The 18,294-nt window shown below is 36.6% G+C and overlaps 1 protein-coding gene across 2 annotated transcripts in view; it reads left to right on the forward strand.

Annotated features, from left to right (window-relative positions):
* Positions 203-18,294, forward strand: part of MDM1 (Mdm1 nuclear protein) — a 28,751-nt gene continuing 10,659 nt past the window's right edge. Inside the window, exons 1-9 of one of the 2 annotated variants that reach the window (XM_018047972.1) lie at positions 203-357; positions 1,384-1,498; positions 4,254-4,627; positions 5,725-5,859; positions 10,300-10,467; positions 11,684-11,787; positions 11,869-11,968; positions 16,898-16,927; positions 17,262-17,437. In XM_018047972.1, the coding sequence (XP_017903461.1) occupies positions 340-357; positions 1,384-1,498; positions 4,254-4,627; positions 5,725-5,859; positions 10,300-10,467; positions 11,684-11,787; positions 11,869-11,968; positions 16,898-16,927; positions 17,262-17,437 (1,220 nt within the window). In that variant the 5' untranslated portion in view covers positions 203-339. The remainder of the gene's footprint in view (positions 358-1,383; positions 1,499-4,253; positions 4,628-5,724; positions 5,860-10,299; positions 10,468-11,683; positions 11,788-11,868; positions 11,969-16,897; positions 16,928-17,261; positions 17,438-18,294) is intronic. The other variant, XM_018047973.1, reaches the window with a different exon arrangement.

The following is an 18,294-nucleotide window of genomic DNA, read 5'->3' on the forward strand; positions in this document are numbered from 1 at the left end:
TCGGGTCCGGGAGCCTCATTGGCCGGCCTTCCGCCCGCCACTTCTTACCAGCCCGCGGGATTTGGCTCGGGAGGCGGGCGTTTTCCTTTCCGACACTAATTGGCCGAATCTTAATGACGGCATGGGGTTTTTGGAGTCTCAATTGGTTCTTAGTCTTCAGAATGGGCGGGGAAAGGCAGAGCGACAGGGCTCAAGGAGGGAATCGCGGAGTGCGCCGGCGCGTAGTCGAGGACGCTGGGCCGAAGCTTTTGCCTGGGAACCTACTGTTGTCGCCCCGCCCCCTCGAAGCTTTTTGTCCCGTTAACTGTCGGGGTGGCGGGGGCTCCAGCTCAGGCCGACATGCCGGTGCGCTTCAAGGTGAGGACGGGGTCCCCGGGCCCGAAGCCTGATGGGGGGAATTAGGGCGGGGCGCGTGCGGCGTGCCGGAGCCTCACTGGCTTTCTGGGCCGCGCCCCCCGCCCCCTAGAACCTGTCAGCTCCCGAGGCTGCCTGTCACTATCCCGGAGGATGCTCATCTCCTCTTACCTAGCCCCCTCTCCGCTCGCACTCGGTTCTGAGTTGTCGAGTGGAAGAGTTAGATGGTTTGAGATGGATTTATTTGGGGCGGGAACGGGGGAGGTGCTCAGAGGCGTGTACATAGAGGGCACTTTATAATGAGAACTGTGGGGGCTTCAGATTGGGGCACCTGTGGACCACATCACAGCTTAGCATTTAACACCTGTTCCCTTTAAAACTTCAGGGCGTTTTATGTCTTTTAAAGGCTTGAGAAATGGGACCCCGACGAGATTAAAGACAGGGTATAAGAAACACATTATTCATAATCATGCATTTCTTTAAGGTTTGTTGATAGTTTCTGATTGGTAGCTGTCATGATCAAGCACGCAACATGAACAGTTGACCACAGTGCTCCACAAGCCCTGCAGTCTTCTTTTATCTTGAGGGTTTGTATTCAGAATGGGAGGGGAATTTGTCTTTTCTTGGTTGACTTTACAAAACTTCACAAGGAACTAGGCATACTATTGCAATATAATATTGTGTACTCGGTGAGAACTTCATTAATTAGGATAATCATAGTGATGAGGATTTAAATTGCCACCCATTTTCAGACCAAAGCTCAAGCTTTTGATTCCAACATCCAGCAAAAGGGTAGCCATTCCTAGTAGCATCTGCCTCAAGTGGTTGTGAGGATTAAGGTTATAACACTGAACTGCTTAGTGCAGGGTTGGGTAAATATTAGAAGCTATTATTAAGGAGCTCTTCTGTGTTTAATTAGTCTTAAGTATTTCCACTCTTTTTAGAGGTTCAGACATGATTTTTACTGATGTATACTTTAAAACAACTTTCATTAATTACATTTTACTTAAATTGTACTTTGCATTACAGGGGTTGAGTGAGTACCAGAGAAATTTTCTGTGGAAAAAGTCGTATTTGTCAGAGTCCTGTAATTCCTCAGTGGGGAGAAGACACCCATGGGCTGGACTTAGATCAGATCAATTAGGTGAGTTGAACAATTAGTTGTCATTATAACTTGAATAAACCTTGGGCAAAATGATTAAAAATCTGTGGTTTCCCAGAGTGTGATAGAAGGAGAGAGAGACAGACTGACTTGATTCAACCTGCTTGCTTAATTCTCCCTTACTAGAATACAAGATCTCTGAGAACAGAGCTCTCTCTTCACCACCGTGTTCCTGCCCAGTACCTAACGTAGGGCCTTGGCACATTCTAAAGCTTATTAAAACTCTCTCTTTTTTAAAATGAATGCATAAACCTGGGTTTGAATCCACATTTGCTGTGTGACTTTGGACAAATTGGGCCTGTTTCACCAAGTGGGACTTGGGAAGCCCCTTGCACAGGATTGTTGGGAGTGATGAATGAGATGTTCCTGTTAAGGGCTAGGTGCTTATACACAGATACTGCTAGGTGCTCCTCCTGTGACCCCTGTGAGAGTGCAGATGTGTAGGATATAATTTCCTCCAATCTTAGATGTTTGAAGCCAGGAAAAGACTTAAAGAGTGGGGTGCCAAGTCTGGAAGCTAGTAAGAAGAGCATATTTCCAGGATTAGGTTTGGAGAACAAAGGGAAGAGTAGACTAGAGTGGGTGGTTCTTTTAATATTCCTCTGAATTGTCAGGCTCCTTTGCCCAGAGCCTGGCTTCAAAGCCCGAGTGTCCCTGCATCTTAGGCAGGGTGGTGCTCATAATCCTCTCCAGATGACCAGAATTCCACAAATTTGAGGCTCTATTAGATTAAGTATCCCAACATAAATCTCTCAAATGTAGCTAAGCTAAATCCATTGAGAGCCTTAAGGGATATTATGACACTGGCGAATTGGTTAACCATATAACATTTTAGTTTAGATCAGCTGCATTTGAAAGGGTGATGATGAAATGAGACTATGGGAACAGAGCCGCTTTGGAGTATGATACCTTAATGAGAAAGGAATGTCTAGGGGGAGGGGCAGAGTGGGAACTCCAGGTTGTACAAAAAGGAGGTAGAAAGCTAGCAAGGAACAGCAGCAGTGTTACCTGAAACTGGCTAGACATTCTGTGTGTCTTTTTCCTTCTAGTGTGTGCAGAGAGACAAGGGTGGACCACTTGAGAAGCTTCCCTTTTCATTTTGCTCTTCTTCCACCAGCCCTGCTCTGTTAAAGAGGGACATCTAGGGCAGTGGTCTTCAAGTATTTTTGGTTTCATAACTGCTAAAAGAATTTAGAAAATCTGTCTCTCTTCACATTTTAAAGTTGATATTTAATTTTTTTAATAAAAGTGTAATGAACAGTACAATCAAAGGATATATTTCTGGCTTATTGTGCATACACAAATATCATATGTGTTTTACATATATTTTGTTAACTTTGGAGCTGCTAGTTTAGTTCAGTTTACGGTAAGTGTTCATCATTTAATTGGTAAAGTCAGTCCTCATTGGAAAATTAATCAGATAAAATTAGAATTATTTTCCATGAGAAGAAAGTCTAACTTTATTTTTTGGTTCACATAAGTGCATTAATATGCATATATGCATTTCACATAATGAATCTTACACTTGAATTTTAGTTTAAGATAGGTAGATGGAAAAGGCTTGGAGCTAGATAAAATAAAGTACTGTTCCTTTTGTTATTTCTGCCTTCTTTGCTTTGCTGTTACATATTCCGCATCAGGAGTTGTGCTTTCATGAATTGTTCCTTTGTTTGTCCTCCCCACCTATGACAAATTTTTAAAGAAAATTCCATAGGGTGGTTGAGAGCCGTGTGTTCCTTTTGTAAAGTGGGCAAAGGGTGATTATGAAAGGAGCGGTGAGAAGGGAAACTACAGATGGCAGATGAAGCCCTTAGGCAGATTAGTGTCAGGAAGTGGCACATATGGAAGTGAGGATCTGGAAAGTGATTCCTTTAAGCTGCCGTTTCTGCACCCCTCATCTGGATGTCTTTATATGCCTCCAGACATGTATGCATCCAGTGTGAAGACTGTGGTCTAGGGGAGACTTGCACCAGTGGAGACTTTGTGTCCAATGGCAAAAATATCCATGATAGACGCTAAAGAGCTCTGATTTTAGCTAATGCCAGATTGTCTGTCCACCTTCCCTTCTCTTCTAGTCTTAATCTTTCTTCTCCATCCTACACCGTCTTCTTTCTATTTAAAGAATAGCTCCAAACTAGGGCAGTATCTCAGAGCTCCTCTTACCTGGGTAGAAGGTTAAGTTTTTTGGGCATTTGCTTTCCAGAGAGAAATATAGAGAAATAGTATCTTAGCTCTGGTTCAAAGGGTTCATTCTCTTCAACTTCTCAGGAAGAACTCAAGGCAGATATAGAGCCAAGATCTAGCATAATGACATCTCATCCCTTCTCATCTTGGTCTGCACTGCATAAGAGAAGCTTTGTGAAAAGTTCCACATTTTGACAGTACCAGGGCCCATTGTCCTGCTAAGTAGCAGAGGAAAGTAATTAGAAACGGAGACAACACATTCCTCCTGGCTTGCCAGTTCCATCACGTTGCAATTCTAGTGACTTGTGTTAGGATAACTTGAACATCATGACCCCAATTTAAATTTATGGTCAAACTTTTACTATTTTTTTAAAGCAAAATTAGAGATTTTACATTGAAAAACTGTACTTTTTTTTTAATCCTGTAACTGGAAGGATATTGTGTATCTCAGGTGAATTTTAAATTCCATTTCTTCTCTCATACATGTGATTCAAAGTTGTCTTTGTGGCTTTATGCTTTGGTTTCTGTTAACTTTGCATATTATATTTTGTAGGAATCACTAGAGAGCCAAGTTTTATTTCGAAAAGAAGAGTCCCTCATCATGACGCACAGATTTCAAAATCTCTTGAGTGGAATGGAGCTACCTCAGAGAATGATGTGGTCCTATCACCAGAAACTGAAGCTCCCAGAACACCAGAATCACAGGAGGCAGAACAAACAGAAGATGTTAACCAAGAAAGACTTCTTCCAGTAGAAGCCTCCAGGGGTCCCAAGAGAACCAGATCTCACTCTGCAGACTCTAGGACTGAGGGGGCTTCAGATATTGTAGAAAATAAGGAAGATGTAAAAGCAGACCGCGTACCAGCTAATGAAAATGTGGAGCTGAAACATCCTACCAAGCCTCTTTCAGAAAATGTAGATGATAGGGTATGTGTGTTCACTGTGTTTCTTTTCAGAAGCATAGAATTTTCTATAAATTTTATCATTTCAGTAATATCACATTTTGTTGCTTAATTTTTTTCTGCTCTTTTCTTGTTCAAAGTCTGTAGAATAGACTATAAGGTGATAGTTGACTTTAGTTATTATGAATTAGTTCTATTCTTAACAGTTGCCATTTTGTACTGGTTATTTTCAGAAATCCCTTCATTGGGAAGACAGTCTGCCTCTGGATTTCATTTATCATATATCAGCATCTGAGTCCTAAGGGAGAGATCAAGTTGAGACAGAGAAGGGGAGTAGGCTACTACTTCTGGCAGGGATGGTGAGCTGACTTATACCTAGGCCCTTTTCAATTTCTTATTGTATACCAGAGGAAAAAAAACAGCCTCAGTTGGCAAAATGCAAAAGAAAGGAGAGGTCTGGCTGGATCTCAAAAGATCTTGCAGTTTGCTCTCTTATGTCACAGCTGGCCTGTGGAAGGCCCCTGCAAGCACATAAGCAGAGGCTGTGGGGCCCTGTGCAGACACCTCACTGCCTTCCACAGTTTTCTCCACTCTACTGCTTCCTCCCTATTTCATGTCCACCACTAACTGGAACCACGGAGAGGCATTTAAAAGTGTTGGAAAACCAGGGGACACAAGGGAATCAAGGGAGGTAACATGTAAGTCTGATGGGCAGGGGAAGAGGTGTCCCAAAAGCAAGGTGTGGATGAGGTGATGAGCTGTTATTTCTTACTAGTAGATCCATTTATGAATAATTGGTAGGAATAAACTGAGAAATGTTACCTTTTGCTGGGATGCATGATAATTCCCTGACAGTATTAAGAAAGGAATTTTAAAGAGTCACAATTTAAAAGGAACACTACTGATGGAAGTTTGCTCTATAACAATGTGCATATGGTTAACAATACTATACTATACACTTAAATTTGTTAGGAGTGTAGATTTTTACATTGTATGTTTATATTGTATTTTTATATTGTATTGTATATATGTATATTTATTTTAAATTACAGTTAAAAAATAAGTTTGAATAGAAATTTTTAATAACTTTGAATGTTCTGGTTTTTTTTCCTCCCCCAACAGTTAGATAGACTTCTGCGGAAGAAAGCTGGATTGACAGTTGTTCCTTCACATAATGTCTTGAGGAATTCTGAATATCAAAGGCAGTTTGTTTGGAAGACCCCTAAACAACCTGCTCCAACTTTTGCAGCCAATCAGGTAGTTTAATGGATGCAATACATTTTTGAGTGCCAGTATCTAATCTAGTGTTGCAGTTTACGTAGAAAGAAATTAGATAGTAGATCTGGAGGTAGGTTCTAGAAAAGTGAAAATGAGAGTTTTGCTAAAATCATCCTGTTACTTCTGATTTATAGCAGTAATATTATACTGTCCTAGGCTACTGAATGATCATTGTTGCCAGATCCATCACATATACTAAATATGAGACAGGGTAATGAAAACTTGAGGACTGGTAAGTTTTTGCATGCTGTGAATTTTTTTTTACTTATTAAAAAATTATTAAATTGGTTATATTCTACATGTTGGTTTTATTCTACATATTTATTTACATATGTTCTCCAGGTTCATCCATGTTGTAGCAAATGAAAGGATTTGCTTTTTAAATGCCAAATAATATTCCACTTTCTTTATCCATTCATCTGTCCATGGACACTTAGATTGACTCCGTATCTTGGCTATTGTGAATACTATAATGAGCATGGCAGTGTAGATTATCTAGAGATACTGATTTCATATCCCTTGGATATATACCTGGAATAGGGTTGCTGGATCATATGATAATTATATTTTAAGTGTTTAAGTGTTGTGTTTCATTGACTAATATATTGGAAGTTTTCTGTCTAAGAAAGGCATAACTGCTTTGGATATTTAATAAGTAAAAAATAGGTTGAGGTGATACAAGCTATATAATTTTGTCTTTATATCAAATGAGCAGTGATAGAATTGTCAATTTGTGTTTATAAAATTCAAAAGCTAAAATGGTAACTAGAAGTGATATTAAGTTTCATCGTATTCTCACAGTTTTAGTACTGGGCTACCATTACTAAAATATATGTATTTTTTACTACTGTAATTCTCTAGAAAGTTCTTAGCTCTTAACTCTCATTTATGTTCTTAACCATATTCCTAGGTGTAAGTAGGAAATACTTCCATTTAGAATATCCCCGAAGGTTCATGGAAGCTTAGTCTTTTCTTTCTCACTCACCTGTGTACTTTATGCATCCCCAAAGACTGAGAGGATAATTAGATTCAGAAAGACAATAACATGTCGTCTTATACTAAGATAATATTTCCACTGTTATAAATTGTAGCAGATTTAGGCTTACTTGTTATTCAGTTTTTAAAAACCTGAAATATATGTAACATTTTAGGAACACAAAAAATAACGTAAAGCAATACATTCCCTTTATAAACCTAGTGAATAGAATCAATACTTCTTTTGCTGGCTCACAAGTGTTCTTAGATAGAAAATGTACCAGAAAATACAGCCTGAAAATTGTGATTGTTTAGTTTTTATGGAATATAAGCTAGAGGTAATTCAAATCAAAGCCCTATTGACAACTTTTACATATTTCAGTGAAAAGCATTGTGTAGAACTTTTCTTTTTATAGTATCAGAAGTCACTAGCAAATACCTTTACTGTTAGCTTTATTGCTGTCATTAGTGAAGACTTCAGAGAATTTTTTGTAAAGAAATGCTCTGTTAGTTAAAGCATATCAGCAGTTTCAGGTCTGTGGATTGGAGAGCTGTGGGACAGAAATTTTTTCCATGCTTGTTGATGGGGAAATTCCTAAAGGAGCTATTCATTTCTGTTTTATCAGACACTTGTTTCCTGAAAGGATGTCTTATATATAAAGGAGTAAGAACAATTTATGGCAGAAAAGTTCTTGAGATTATACTGAACTTAAAAAGATATACTGTTTGGTTTTGAAGTGTAGGTATATTATTCAGCATTATGAAACAATTAAACACCTTATTGGAACTCCATATCTTTTCCATTACTTTCTTTGTAATCAGTGGCAATATACCATAAAATGGAAACCATATCATGGAATAATAAGGATAAAAGGAAACATTTATAAATAGAAACATGATAATTAACCTGATTTTTTCCCTTGCTTCAGGCTAAAATTAAGTAAGCAAAGGAAAAAAAATGAACAAATGCATGTCAGATATTGAAAATATCAAGAATATTTTATTGTTGCAGGAAGAAAAAAGTTGATGTCAAGGAGGAAAAAACCTGTAGAGCTGACAAAGTTGCTTTGTAAAGCTAATGTGTATTTTCATGTGATTAAAATCTGCCTATTTTACTTATCCTATTGCCAAACTAATGGAGTGGTAGGGAACTTTGGGGAGAAAAGATATGATTCATTATTTCTTTTGACTTAAGTATTATTTTGATTATAATAACTATTACTCAGAACATATTAATGAGCATCGAAGGTTGACCTTTGGATTTTCCTTCCAGTTTTATTGAGGTATAATTGAGAAAAATTATGTAATTTCAATGTACAACGTAAAGTTTTGATATATGCGTTCATTCTGAAATGATTACTACAGTCAAGCAAATTAACACATTGTTGCCTCACATAGCTACCCTTTTGTGTGTGTGTGTGAATGCACAACACTTAAAAATACTTGATCTCTACCCTCTTAGCAAATTTTAAATATACAGTACAGTACTGAGTTCTTCCCTGGTGGCTCAGATGGTTGAGTCTGCCTGCAGTGCTGGAGACCTAGATTTGATCCCTGGGTTGGGAAGATCCACTGGAGAAGGGAATGGCTACCCACTCCAGTACTCTTGCCTGAAGAATTCCAAGGACAGAGGAGTCTGGTGGTTTATAGTCTATGGGGTTGCAAAGAGTAGGACACAATTGAGCGACTAACACTTTCACTTTTTTCACAGTATTTTAACTGCAGTCATGCTATACTTTAGCTCTCCATAACTTATTTATCCTGCATAGATGAAACTTTGTACCCTTTGACCAACATATCTCCATTTACCCCCTCTCCTAGTCCCTGGAAACCACTATTCTATGAATTCTTTTAGATTCCACTTATAAGTGGGATCAAACCATGTAGTATTTTTGTCTTTCTGTGCCTGGCTTATTTCACTTAACATATGTTCTCCAGGTTCATCTGTGTTGTAGCAAATGAAAGGATTTGCTTTTTAAATGCCAAATAATATTCCATTTTCTTTATCCATTCATCTGTCCATGGACACTTAGATTGATTCCGTATCTTGGCTGTTGTGAATACTATAATGAGCATGGCAGTGTAGATTATCTAGAGATACTGATTTCGTATCCCTTGGATATATACCTGGAATAGGGTTGCTGGATCATATGGTAATTATATTTTAAATTTTTTGAGGACCCCTCATGACTGCTTTCCATATGAATTTACATTCCCACAAATAACGGACAGGGGTTCCCTTTTCTCTACATCCTCACCAATATTTATCTTTTATATTTTGTTAATGCCCATTCTACCGTATGTGAGGTAAAGTCTCATTGATGTTGATTTACTCCTTGATGATTAGTGATGCATTCATGTACCTGGTGACCATTTATGTCTTCTTTGGAAAAAAGTTCTTTTGCCTATTTTTAATCAGCTTGTTTTTTTTTCTATTCAGTTTTTTATGAGTTCTTTATTATTTTGAATATTAACTCTTTATCACATATGATTTGCAAAATTTCCTATTCCATCAGTTCAGTTCAGTTCAGTCACTCGGTCGTGTCCGACTCTTTGCGACCCCATGAATTGCAGCACGCCAGGCCTCGCTGTCCACCACCTCCCGGAGTTCACCCAAACTCTGTCCATCGAGTTGGTGGTGCCATCCATTCCATAGGTTACGTTTTAATTTTGTTGATGTTTTCCCTTCTTGTATGAAATGTCTTAGTTTGATGTAGTCCCACTTGTTTATGATTGCTTTTGTTGCCTTTGTTTTTGGTGTCAAATCCAAAAAATCATCAAGATCCATGTCAAGGAGCTTAGCCTATGTTTTCTTTTAGGAGTTCTTTGGTTTCAGGGCTTGCATTCAAATCTGTAATCCATTTTGATTTAATTTCTATATATGGCATAAGATAATGGTCTAGATTCATTGTTTTACATGTGGCTATCCAGTTTTCTTAGCAGCATTTATTGAAGAAACCCTTTCCCCATTTTACATTCTTGACTCCTTTGTCATAAATTAATTGACCATATATGTATGGGCTTGTTTTTGGACTCATTCTGTTCCATTGATCTATGTGTCTGTTTTTATGGCTCTTTGCCCATTTTTTAATCAGGTTGTTTCTTGCTATTGAGTTCCTTGATTTCTTTAAATATTTTAGAAATTGACCCCTTACAAGATGTATGCAGGTATTTTCTTGTGCTCAATAGTTTGTCTCTGCACTCTGTTGATTGTTTTCTTTAGAGAAGTTTTTTTTAAGTTTGACATAATCCCATTTGCCTATTTTTGCTTTTGTTGCAATGGCTATTAATTAGCCATGTGAAATGAAATTATAGTCGTATATAATTTTCCCTTTTTTGTATCCTGATGATTAAACTTTATGTGTGGAATGCTTTAAGCAATTGAAGTTCTAAGTTCTATATATTTAACAAAAAAAACTAAACTAAAGTAATTTTTGTTTTAAGGTTTTCCACAATAAAAGCAAATTTGTTCCACAATTCAAAGGTAACTCAGTCATCCATGAAACTGAATACAAAAGAAATTTTAAGGGCTTATCCCCAGTGAAAGAACCAAAATTAAGAAGTCATTTGAAGGAAAACGGAAATTTTGAAACAATATCTCCTGAAAAGAAGGTATTTGTCAATTCTTTTTTTTAAATTTATTTATTTTAGTTGGAGGCTAATTGCAATATCACATTTTCTTTTACTTACCACCATTTGCAACTTTATAAGTTTCCTTTTACTTATCACCATTTGAGATTTTTGTTTTTAGCTAGTTCATTTATTTGTTTGTTCACTTAATGTCAAATGTTCATTGAGCCCTTGGTAGAAGCCAGGCACTGGTAGGTACTGAGAATACAATTATAACCACACTAAGCCTTAAGCAGCTCTTGGGCCACGAGCTCTTGTTACATGGGGTAGACAGAGATGTAAATAAAGTATAATACAGTGCAACGAATGCTTAATAATATAGCAGGTAAGTCTGCTATGCCTAATATCAAATGATTGGCCTTACAGCAATGTGAACTTCAGGGGTTACAGTGGTGATAGAAACACATACTTTAATGGAAATTAAGACAGAAATACACATACACACATGTTATTTTAAACTAGAGCTTTAAAATTACCAAGTTATAGCCAGTATAATTCACACAACTTACCTCAGTACATACAAACACCTACTTTTGTAAAAAGTTTACAGCTGTTTGAGTTGCATCTTCAGGTTAAAACTATTGTAAACTATAGGTAAATCAGGGATAGGTCCTGTTTTTGAATCTCCTGGAATGTCATACCTATTTTATGGATTCTAAGAGTGAAAACTGTATGACTAAAAGTAAAATTATATATATATATAAAATAACGATATTACAGTTATATATGATTATAAAAATCATATATTATATAATGTATGTGTATAATAATGTATAATACTTTTTTATTTGGACTTAACGATATTCTTAAAGAGAAAAAGAATTGTTATTCAGTAAAGCAATGTGCTAACTTACTTTTTGGGACCTTCCATTTAATTATTGTAACAATTAAGTGTAGATTTAGAATATCAAAGGAAAATGTAAGACTAATGTTCAAAAGGTGGTTGAACACCTAAATAAGTAACCTTGACATAATTAAAACATTTTTCCTAGCCAAGTATGTAAAATTTTTACTGTTAGAAAATGAAACCATTCAAAACTTGCTGTTGACTTGTGATTTTTGCATTATCTTAGTAGCAAAATCTTAGTTTTAAAAGCAATTATAATTCAGTATCCAAGTATACTTTATGACATCTGTATTTTCACTTTAATGTATAACATAAATGGAGCATGAAAAGTTCAAATTATTTTCATTTTAGTGTAATAAAACAGATGATCCTTTAAAATCAGAAACAGAGATGGAATCAAAAGACTCAAACCAGCCTAAAAAGAAACTTACTCCTTGGAGACATCAAAGGCTTGGGTATGTATTTTGTAAGAAAAATATCATAGTATTTAGCTGATCAGCATGGTGAAATATTTACTCTCATTTCATTTCTGTTAGGAAGGTGAATTCAGAATATAGAGCAAAATTTCTGAGCCCAGCCCAGTATTTATATAAAGCTGGGGCTTGGACACGTGTGAAGGAAAACATACCAAATCAGGTGAGTATATAAACTCAGTAAACCCACATTTTCTCTGATACTACTTCAGTTTAATTTCAATAGTTTTACTTAGTAGTAGAGACTACATTTTGAAGATATATGATGCGGTGATAGTACCAGAAGTATCAGTTGGATATTATTTATCAGTGTATTTACTTTTTTAAAAGAATACCAACTAGCTCCTTAGAGATTAATTATAAGGTCTTTAAAGTTAAAAATGTTTTTTAAATCAACTATTTTTGTTAATGAAGTCAGTTTATAGAATTGTAGCATTATAGACTTGATTATTTTATAACCTGCAGACCTCCACTCTCAAGTGAAGACTGACTGATTTTTCAAGATTAGTTTGTCTGTCTGCACCACTGTTAGCTCCTTGTTTTGGAAAGATTATCTCTTGGCCTGAGACTTTTTAAAATTAAGATGAGTTGGTAGTTAGGGTTTCAGTCAGTTCAGTAGTGTCCGTAGCTCAGTTGTGTCCGACTCTTTGCAACCCTATGGACTGCAGCATGCCAGGCTTCCCTGTCAATCACCAACTCCCGGAGCTTACTCAGACTCATGTCCATTGAATCGGTGATACCATCCAACCATTTCATCCTCTGTCGTTTGCTTCATCTCCTGCCTTCAGTCTTTCTCAGCATCAGGGTCTTTTCCAATAAGTCAGTTCTTTGCATCAGGTGGCCAAAGTATTGCAGTTTCCGCTTCACATTTGGTCCTTCCAGTGAATATTCAGGACTGATTTCCTTTTGGATTGACTGGTTGGATCCCCTTGTGGTCTGAGGGACTCTGAAGAGTCTTCTCCAACACCACAGTTCAAAAGCATCAATTCTTTGGTGCTCAGATTTCTTTATGGTCCAACTCTCACATCCATACATGACTACTGGAAAAACCACAGCTTTGACTAGATGGACCTTTGTTGGCAAAGTAATGTCTCTGCTTATTAATATGCTGTCTAGGTTGGTCATAACTTTTCTTCCAAGGAGCAGGCATCTTTTAATTTCATGGCTGCATTCACCATCTTCAGTGATTTTGGAGCCTGTCACTGTTTAACCACTGTTGCCCCATCTATTTGCCATGAAGTGACTGGACCGGATGCCATGATCTTAGTTTTCTGAATGTTGAGCTTTAAGCCAACTTTTTCACTCTCCTCTTTCACTTTCATCAAGAGGCTCTTTAGTTCTTTGCTTTCTGCCATAAGGGTGGTGTCATCTGCATATCAGAGGTTATTAATATTTCTCCTGGCAGTCTTGATTCCAGCTTGTGCTTCATCCAGCCCAGCATTTCTCATGATGTACTCTGCATGTAAGTTAACAAGCAGGGTGACAATATACAGCCTTGACGTACTCCTTTCCCAATTTGGAACCAGTCTGTTGTTCCATGTCCAGTTCTAACTGTTGCTTTTTAACTTGCATACAGAATTCTCAGGAGGTAGGTAAGGTGCTCTGGTATTCCCATCTCTTTAAGAATTTTCCACAGTTTGTTGTGATCCACACAGTCAAGGCTTTAGCGTAGTTAAGATTTAGATCTAAACATTTAATGGACTCTGAGGATTGTTACATCTGAAGTCATGATAAGGTAACAATCCTTATTCCTGCCCTCATGGAAGAGGACATTTTTGTTTTTGTTGTTAATTTAAGATGTTTCTTTAAGATTTCCTATTTAAGATTTCTCTCTTTAAGATTCCTATAGTAATGTGACTTTTCTGGGGTGTTTTATTAATTACTACTGGTGGTTTTAAAGTGTTTAAATTAGTGGAATAGTTTGCCTTAACCTCATGGTCAAAATCATTCAAAAAGCAAATTGGAGTTAGAAAAGAATAAGAATTTTTAGTTACAAGATTAGTGATGACTGATGGTGATGACAATTTTAGTTGACCAGGTCATAGACATTTAATATTTTACTTAAATCTTATATACATTTTTTTCCCTGGAAGATACTTTATGTGGCTGCTTTTGATGTACCAACAATTAAGGATACCCACATTATCCTACTGCTAACATTTCATGGAATATTATTCTCACTCTTCAAATACACTTGGACATGGGTAACTTTACTATTTGAGTGTTAATTCACCTGAAGTCCTGTTGCAGTTTCCTAGTCCATGTGTCATCTCCATTTGCCTCTTTCTTCTTTGAGATATTGTACTTTTTGAATCTAGAAAGAATCTAGTCACTAGGTATTTTAAACCAAGTCCCAAGTTCATATTCACATAACATTAAGGTAGTTGACTTTTTGGTCCAGTAATTGTTTGTTACCTCCAAACTATAACCAGTGGCACTATTCCTCTTTACAATGCTCACTTCAAGGGTTGTTTTTTAATAATAACCAACAATTGCAATGGTTAAGTCCCATCCCCAGATTAACTGCTGGATCTGCGTTAATGCCTTTTTCCCTTGATTTTTAGGTAGTCTTCTTATCATCCCAACTACATTGGTTGAGATAATTTTTTTCTAATGTGCTTCCAGAAATTGGACTTTGTTTCAAGATGAAGTGCCACTTTTGAGAGACGTTCTATAATTTGACAGACTTTTAAGCACTTTTAGGTATAAGATGACTATTTTCAGGGGATGAATTTTGGAAACAAGAAGTATTTTATTCCCCAGTTTTCTGAGTTTGAGTTTTTACATTTAAATTTTAAACAAATTTAGTTGTATTCTTAATTTAGAAAGAGAAATTCAGAAAGGAAGACATTTTTAGCATTTATGTCATGTAATCTGATTGTATTGCTTGACCTGGGAAGGGGTGTGTATATTGCTTTAATTGTTTGGCATGGCTTATTCATATCTATGACTCTGGTTTTTGGCTGTGAGGATTGTTTTTAACACTGAGTTCAAGCCACTGATTTTTTTATGCTTTCTAGCAGAACAAACACCTCACTTTGAAAATATCAGCCTCCTATTTTTTCATATTAGTTTAGGATTGCAGAAGTTTAAAATTATGTATTTGCAAAATATCACAACATTGGCATGAAGATTATTAACAAAGATTGCTGATAAAGTCAATTTAAAGCACTGAGTTTTAAATGTCAGTAACAGACAAAGCTGAATAAAGTTTTTACAGAATTTCTGTATCTCCACTCCGTTCTTTAAAAAGAATCAGTGTCAAATAAAACTGGGTCACTGTGTACATGGAGGGGATGTTTGTCCATCCTCTCATTCATCAATCAGTGATGTCCTCCCCCATGGATAGAATGCAGCCTTCTTCGTGGCTCCTTCTTGCTCGACCCTCACTCAATGCAGGACTGGTAGGACCCCCTTTTGAAACCTTCCTTCAGTTTATATCTCATTTGTTTATTATGGCATAGATCATACAGTGTTATGATAATGATTTATCATATAGGAGGAAGTCGGCCTCCTTTACCAGATTGTGAGTTCACTGAGTGCAGGCCCTTTCTTGCTTAGCTTTGCTACCAGCTGTATAGCTCAGGCCTAGCACTTAGTCCACACTCAGGAACAGCTTGTGGAATCAGTGTTGAAAGGCTACATTATCCCTTACCTCAAGGGATTTGTTGGTTAGTAGGGGAGAATGACAAAAGCAGTAATTCCAGAAAAATGAAATAGGTACTAATGAGGGTATACACAAAGAGCTTTGAGAGCTCAGAGGAAGAAGTGATCCTAAGACATGAAGATTTTATCATGCGGGTGATGGGGTGACCATGATACATTTGAAGCATGCAGGGACGTATTAGAAATAAAATCTGGATTCTATCAAGGCACTTTATTACAAGGTTCCTGTGCATTCAGAATACCCTGATTATGAGTTTAGACTCAATCCATGTGTCTCAGTTCTACCTGTTAAATGAAAAAAACGTTAACTAGTAATTTTCTGTAAGTTAAAAAAAATGGTGAATGAATATGGCTCAATTTTTTTTGACAGTGAAGAAAACATTTGAAGAAAACAATGTTTTGAATTATCCTTTGGGAATGTTTCAGGTTTGGTTCATTAGAGCAATAGGATTCTACTGGGATTTTGTGGGGTTTTTTTTGCCCTGGCAGGTGCTGTCCTTTGCTTTGGCTGATTCATTAGACGTAGTGCTTGCCTCCCTCTGCATCAGTAGTACCCTTAAGGAGCTGAGGATGTCTTTCTCCAGTTGCTTTCACAGTGCTAATTTCATTATATGCTTTTTTGTCATCAAGTGAGAGAAGAGCAGCTTTAGCAGACAGCATCTAGATAGCCTTTTCAGGCTAATACTCTGTCTTTATGATAGGAAAAAGTTACACAGTCTTTTTGAGAATAAATCAAATAGATTATTGAAAACAATTTTAAGCTGCAACTTAGTTTTTTTACATTGTGGGATTGTATTTAAGAAAGTCAGAAGGTGGCAGTATAATGTATAAAATGAAAGAGTTTCAGTGAGTATAAGAGACTCCTTTTCATGTGAAAATATATTATTTGCATATGAGGGAATTAATATGTGAGTCACCTCATAGATAGTTCATCAGAATATTTTTGGGGGGTATCCTGTTAACTTTGTCAAATTTATTACATCTATTATTGTGATAGTCTTTTAAATTATGTATTTATTACTTGTTTGGGTGATTACAAGGGAATGTTGAGGAATTTGGAGGGGGAAGTCATGAGACTGTCTCAGTGGCGCTTCTATGGTAGTAGCAGCTGTACATAAGCCAAAAAGTAAAGACTGAGGCTAGGGCTTTCTGGCATGTCAGTACTCTTCCAGAGGTGGGAAAAGAGTCATTAGGTTACCTTGTGGACAGCATTCCACTCATGCAAGAATGTCGTTGGTTTTCAAGGCAATGTTAAGGTATCTTGGTTACCAAATTAAATGTTGTTAAAAGTACTATAAAAAATATTGATTGACAAGTTTTGGTATATATTTAGAAGGAAGAATAATAAGATATTTCACTGACTCCCATTAATATTCACTTATGACATTAACCTGTCATTAAGTATGTTTCTGTATTCCTCCCCTAGGCTTCTCTAAATGCCATGTGGTATGCGGAGGTTGGTCGCTTTCATGTTTTTAAAAATTGTAATAATGCATAGAGTACTTGTGTAATTTCAGTTGAAGAAAGAAGTAGGTGTCAGTGTTTTTCTTAGCTGCTGTAAATTTCTCCCTGCCTGCTGGCCTGAAGTAAAATAATTGCATTGTGCTTAAGCTTGACTATTTTAATTTCTGCTTAAAAATGCACATAGCCTTATGAATGTATGTGGCTATTTTTGCCTTTCTTTCTCCTTGGTCTCTGGCTGTATTTGTGCAGTGTCTTGGATATGCTACTTGGTGGTATTTGCAAGGCGCGTTTAAAATAATACATGGTATCTCAATTCTCCTGCATAGGTTAAAGAACTCCGAGAGAAGGCTGAGTTTTATAGGAAACGAGTTCAGGGAACCCATTTTTCTCGGGATCATCTGAATCAGATTCTGTCTGAAAACAACCGCTGTTGGGATGTCTCCTCAACCACGAGCTCAGAAGGAACCATTAGCAGCAACATCAGAGCGCTAGATCTTGCTGGGTGAGATGTTCTTAGTGGATGGTGGAAAAGTATGTTAGAGTAATGTGGATCATAGAATTACATAGGAACATGATATGAAGACTCAAAATTTGTACAGTCAAGTGGAAATATATCAGCCACTAACTACTTTTAGTTTATTTTTTGTGAAAAGTAAAGCTATACATACTTGCTTTACACACCTGTGTAGAAATAATGCATAATTTAAATCTGGAAGTTTGGATTTTATCATATTCCTTGTCAGCAATTAAGAGTAAAATGGGGATGACTAGCAGTAGACATAAAACTTTAAAAGTAAAACAAAACAAAAAGACAACAATAATAAAAACTTAGAGAATATTAGCTATTAGTACATATCCATTATCATTCATTAATGGATTTTTGTGATTGATATGGAACTTTGGCCCTGATTCTGTGGAACAATTCTCTATTTTAGGTTTTAAAGTGAACACAAACTATTAAGAGGAATAGCACATTGATTTGCATCAAATAAAATAGTTTTCTGTTTTCATAGAGTATTAGTATGATCATACAAAGCAAATTGAACTGTAAATTATAATTAGGTGACATCTGATTTTAAAAGTCCACAAAATTTGTTCTTTAACAGTGACTCAAAAAAATTAACCTAATCTAAAATACAAAATTTGAATTAGCTTATTTGTTGTATAAGTACACATGAGTTTGTGCACAAGCCCTAATTGAGTAACTGAACAAATTAAACTGTTTAGGGGGTCCTAGTTTATGTATGCATTTATCAATTGAAAGATACATGGGAGTTTTGTCAGCAGTAGTACAGGCATATATGTGTGATGGTAGGAGTAAAAGGACATAAATTTATTTTGGAATATTTTAATAGATTA

The sequence above is a fragment of the Capra hircus genome, chromosome 5 (assembly GCF_001704415.2).
Source record: "Capra hircus breed San Clemente chromosome 5, ASM170441v1, whole genome shotgun sequence".
In the NCBI taxonomy this organism is placed as follows: Eukaryota; Metazoa; Chordata; class Mammalia; order Artiodactyla; family Bovidae; genus Capra; species Capra hircus.